Source organism: Morone saxatilis, unplaced genomic scaffold (assembly GCF_004916995.1).
Source record: "Morone saxatilis isolate NCDOM2014 unplaced genomic scaffold, NCSU_SB_2.0 Contig14, whole genome shotgun sequence".
Taxonomy (NCBI): Eukaryota; Metazoa; Chordata; class Actinopteri; family Moronidae; genus Morone; species Morone saxatilis.
This window is the reverse complement of record NW_023339696.1, coordinates 19,246,670-19,251,876: the sequence shown is the minus strand read 5'-3', so window position 1 is coordinate 19,251,876 and position 5,207 is coordinate 19,246,670. Positions and strand designations below refer to the sequence as shown.

At 44.5% G+C, this 5,207-nt stretch overlaps 1 protein-coding gene across 1 annotated transcript in view; it reads right to left on the bottom strand.

The window, feature by feature from the left end:
- Positions 1-4,923, bottom strand: part of LOC118323203 (anion exchange protein 2-like) — a 6,133-nt gene extending 1,210 nt beyond the window's left edge. Inside the window, exons 1-8 of the mRNA XM_035655138.1 lie at positions 4,734-4,923; positions 4,465-4,649; positions 4,120-4,339; positions 3,824-4,027; positions 3,517-3,665; positions 2,564-2,758; positions 708-797; positions 388-554 (exon numbers count right to left, since the gene is read on the bottom strand). Coding sequence (XP_035511031.1) covers positions 388-554; positions 708-797; positions 2,564-2,758; positions 3,517-3,665; positions 3,824-4,027; positions 4,120-4,339; positions 4,465-4,649; positions 4,734-4,881 — 1,358 coding nt within the window. The 5' untranslated portion in view covers positions 4,882-4,923. The remainder of the gene's footprint in view (positions 1-387; positions 555-707; positions 798-2,563; positions 2,759-3,516; positions 3,666-3,823; positions 4,028-4,119; positions 4,340-4,464; positions 4,650-4,733) is intronic.
- Positions 4,924-5,207: the final 284 nt, after the last annotated feature.

The window sequence follows — 5,207 nt, the reverse complement described above, 5'->3', positions numbered from 1 at the left end:
CCGGGTACAGACAGCTAATAGCACTGCTAAATAGCTAACAGCAGCTAGTACAGTTAGCATATGCAGAGACTTCCTGTGTTACAAGAGAAAAGGTCCGTGTTGGAACAATCCTCTGATACTTTGGTCCCAGGGACATGGAGCAGCTCCTGAAAGCAGTCTAATGTTGGTTTGGTTTCTCTGAGACTGTCAGACTGAAAGTGTCACTGAGACTCTGAACGATGATTATGAGACCAATGTTATCTGCTGCAGATCGAGGCAGAGGTAGACCAGAAACTGTGTTTTGTGAGGTAAAGTTACTGTTTTAATCAAAGGAGTGTGGTGGAAAGAACATCCAGGATCAATATTACTACTTATAACACATATGGAGACAAGAGGAAAGTATTGTACGCTGTGATCTGGGACTCCATGAAGATGAGGATGAAGACAAGGATGGCTGGCAGGATGCTGGCAGCCATCATCCAAACAGGAAACTCCCCGTCCGACCCCAGAGGAGAAATCAGCCAACCACGCTTCTCTGGACTGGACACCGAGAATCCACTGGGCACGTTCAGTTTCTGACAACAACAAGAAGAGAGGAGTTTAAATGTCGGGTCAACACAGTCGAGATGTTTCGATACCATTTTCCAGTTAAGGCGGTATGGAAGGAATATCTGGTATCGGAACAAGTCTACAACACAGGATCGTCTTTATGAGTGTTAAACCCTGACCTGGGTGTAGGTGTCCTCCACGCTGTAGTCCACCAGCACCATGAGGAGGATAGCAATGGGGACCCCAAAGTCTCCAATGATCCTACGGAGCTGAAACATACAGTTCATTGATCAGTGATGTGACACCTTACATCCCCAAAGGTAAGACCATAAATATCTACTCGAGGAGATTATTTAAGTGCACAAGACTCATGGGAGTTGTAGTTGTTGATTAGACTGATGATTCTGTTGTCTGTAACATTTCCCCAATAAACAGTGTATAAACTCTAGAGCTATGTTCTATATTGAGCTGATTCAATCAATAATCTATAATCATTTAACAGTGTATAAACTCTAGAGCTATGTTCTATATGGAGCTGATTCAATCAATAATCTATAATCAATAAACAGTGTATAAACTCTGTAGTGTTGAGTTCTTACATTATCCCTAATGTTTCTAACAATGTTCAAACTTAGACAAATTTTATTATGTAGCTGTCTGTACCTGTCTGTACCTGTAGAAACCTGTCTGTACCTGTAGAAACCTGTCTGTCTGAGAAACCTGTACTGTACCTGTCGCTACCTGACTCGTACCTGTAGAACACCTGTCTGTACCTGTCTTGCTACCTGTCTGTACCTGACTGTAGCTGGTAGAAACCTGGTCTGTACCTGTCTGCTACCTGTCTGTACCTGACTGTAGCTGTAAAACCTGTCTGTAGCTTGTCGTAGCTGTAACCTGCTCTGTACCCTGCACTGTAGCTGGGAGAAACCTGTTCTGTACCTGACTGTATCTGTAGAAACATGTCGTACCTGTCTGTACCTGGACTGTAACCTGTATAACCCTGTCTGGTAGCTGTCTGTACCTGTCTGTACCTGACTGTACCTGTAGAAACTGATCTGTAGCCTGTCTGTAGCCTGTACCTTGTTTGTACCTGACTGTAGCTGTTAGAACTTTTGTCTGTACCTGGACATGTAGCCTGTAGAAACTGTCTGGCTACCTGTCTCGTACCTGACTGTACCTGCTAAAACCTGGTCTGTAGCTTGGCTCTGTACCTGTCTGACCTGACTGTACCTGTAGAAACCTGTCTGTACCTGACTGTAGCTGTAGAAAACCTGGTCGTAACTGTCTCTGCTTAGCTGTAGAAACCTGTCTGGTAGCTGTCTGTAACTGTAAGAAACCTGCTCCTGGTAGCTGTAGAATCCTGTTGTTTTAAAGGCGTGCTGTAGCTGTACTTATATGTTACTAACCCTGCCAGGGGAAGGAAGCGAGCTGCTTCTTGAACCTTGCGCACGGTAAAAGCGATTGATAATCATGTTCCTGCCCATGAGCACCAGTGACAGCGAGGGCTGTGTTCGGCTCCCAAAACAACTCCCAGGCATTACCGGCGGCCTGTGGTGTAGTTTGCACAGAGAGGGAGGATACTGTGCTTGTTCCATATGTAACAGTTTGGAGGAGGATGCCTCCTGAAAAGATCTGGGAATAGGACCAACAGAAAGAAGAAGAACTGTAGGGCTAAGCTAACTGGCGTTGGTTGCTCGTGGTGGTTGCGCTGATGGGTGATTTGTAGAACAGCGAGCTAGTTAGTAGCCATGGAGCTAATTGCCGTCCCGATAAAAAAAAACAAAAAAAACAGGAACATTTGCCATTGCAGATAGTAACGTTATTCTAAATATGATTGTCAGTTATTTTACAGCGTTCAGTGTTTGTCACTGACGCCCAGTATGATGCTCGCTCAGATGTATGCAACCTTTTAGATAAGATTTCACCTTTTCCTTCATGAATCCATCCGTGCCTTGTCTTCAGACTACTACTTAAACCACATCTGTCATAAAGCCCTAGGTCTTGCTCGTTGCTGACCTGTGACCTCTGACCTCACCTTGACCAGTTTGGAGAAGGTCTCGTAGATGAAAATGAGGGAGATGAGGAAGGAGAAGATCTCCTGAGTGAAACGGGAGACGAAGCGAACCAGGATGCTTCCTTCGAAAGCCACAGTGAGGAGAACGATCAGCACCAGCCAGAAACCGATCCACACCCTTCCTGTCAGATACTCGATTCCATTGTCTTTACAAAACTGCACATGAGCACACAGCAGGTACATTTTAGGGCACAGTGAACAAGTTAGCTAAAAACATACTTTCCTCTGAAGTAGCTTTCTGGACCACTTGATATGTGATCCCGGGATGTTTTATTTGAACAGGGAGTTACTGTTGTATAGATGGACAGAATAAAAGCATGAATGATCATCTCCATATTATCTTCAAACACAATAAGTTTATGTTAAACAAAGTTCCTCAAAAACAGGAATAACACTTAATATGATACTGAAGAGTCAGTGCCTGGTTGATGGTAGATTTAACACAGATTTAACAGTTGAAGACCAAAAAAACATTTACAATCAAAGCAAGCTGCACCTAGAAGATCTTTGAACAGGGACCATCCATATACAATGATTTCTTCAAATGTGACTGAAGTTCCATTCGTAGGTAATAACGAGGAAGGCCACAATATGTGGTTTAAAACCTTGGAAACATAGAGTAAGTGTTTTCCTAAGTGTTGAGCCTTATTGTCTGATTAAAGGGAAGCAAGGCAACCAAAAGAGGACCCAGGTTAGAACCTTGGGGCATGCCACAGATGTTTCCAGGGTTATAGACCTGATGCTGTTGAGTAGAAATTGTAGAAAAATTCACAGAGAAAAAAATCTAATGAAAAGTTAAATGAAAAGTGTCTCTAGTGTGTTCTATGGACAATCTAGAGTAACTGGGACTGTTTCAGTTCTTCAGTTTGTCACATTTAACACAAGTGCGTAGATTTTCTGTCAGGTGAGCTCACAGTGTAGAAGGCCTCTTCAAAAACCAGCAGTGGTCCAGAAAAGCCGATCACCAGCAGAGGCTGAGCACCCAGCACACTGAACACTATGCCCTGCAACGCCGTGGCAACTATCAGCTCCGACACACCAATCAGACCCTCTGTTTTCTCACCTGCGTCACAGGAAAGAGATTATAGCTATAAAACTTTCATAGTCCAAGAAACTTAATTGTGAAGATGTAAGAAGAGTCTTTGAGAATCCAGGCAGCTGAAACTTCCTCACCAGGTAGTTCTGGTAGTCTCTGTTACTGTTTCTGAAATCTGGACTCACCCAGAAGTCCACCAAAGGTAATGGCAGGCGACAGCGCAGCAAAGTAGATGAAGATGATAGCGGCCATGCACTGAGGGTTCAGAGCATCTCGAAGGTCGCTGAGGTACTGAGGGTACCGTCGAGTCACGTCTTTGATCAGACCTCCGAAAAGACGTCCTGAACGTCTCAGGGGCTCATCACCAGGTTTGGAAGCAACGAGGGAATCTATATTTTAAAAAAAATTGTCTTATCATTGCACATAACTTCAAAACATCAACATGTTGCTGCTGTTAAAAGGTCCTCTCATGACAACTGACCTTCATCGTGCTGAATGCTGCTCTGTTTCTCCTGCAGTTTGCCGCTCTGCTCCTCCTCCCTCTTTCTAAGCATTTCTCGTTGGAAGCGAGCAACCGAGTGGAGCAGCTCGTCACCACCGACCTCCGAGGGAGGAAGGACAACACTGCAGTCCAAAAAACGGTTGATGGCTGACAGCAGGTCCTGGCGGTCATCAGCCTGGTACGCTGCCTCATGGAAGTGCTGAAGGAGCATACAGAGGTAGAGTTATTTATACAATATTTACCACATTACATGGGTTCAAGGTAGTGCAGCATTATTTGGTGGTCATATCCAAGTGGCAGACAGCACTAACTGCTGGGACTTACCTTGTCTGACATGAGTGTGGAGATGGAGCGTCCGATCTGGTGGTAGTCAATGTTGGCGGTAGGTGGGCCTAGCAGGAGGAAGAGGAACCTCACAGGGACAGGAACCTCCAGGACGGACTCCAGAAGAACTGCCTCTTGCAGCCGCACAAATGCCATGGAGGGTTGGTCCAGGAAGCCCACACTGCCTGCAGACACACAGATGGATGCATTAAACCCACTAAACCTGCTCTGAGGATGGACTCATGAATAAAAAAATTTGTGATGCGTACCAACGAGGACGACGGTGGCCTCGGCTCTCTCTGGGATCTTCTCCATCAGCTTCACTTCACGTTTGGATCTGGAGTGACACAGGGGCGGGGCTTCTTTCTGAACACAATGAAAGTGAAGAATAAAGTCAGTGAATCCAAACAGGTTCATAGTTCTGTCTTACACTCGCATGGCTCCTCATAAACTGCTACACTGATGACACCAAGTTATTTTTCTCCCATCTGACATTGAGGTGTAGGTGAGAGTACTCAACCTGGACACGCTAATGGCAGCTACAACAACAGTTAGTGGAATTGAGAAAGAGCATAAGTGATTAGTTATTTGTACAGTGATAATAAAGTTGTGTGTTTGTACAGTGTTAATAAAGTTGTGTTTGTACAGTGATAATAAAGTTGTGTGTTTGTACAGTGTTAATAAAGTTGTGTGTTTGTACAGTGATAATAAAGTTGTGTGTTTGTACAGTGTTAATAAAGTTG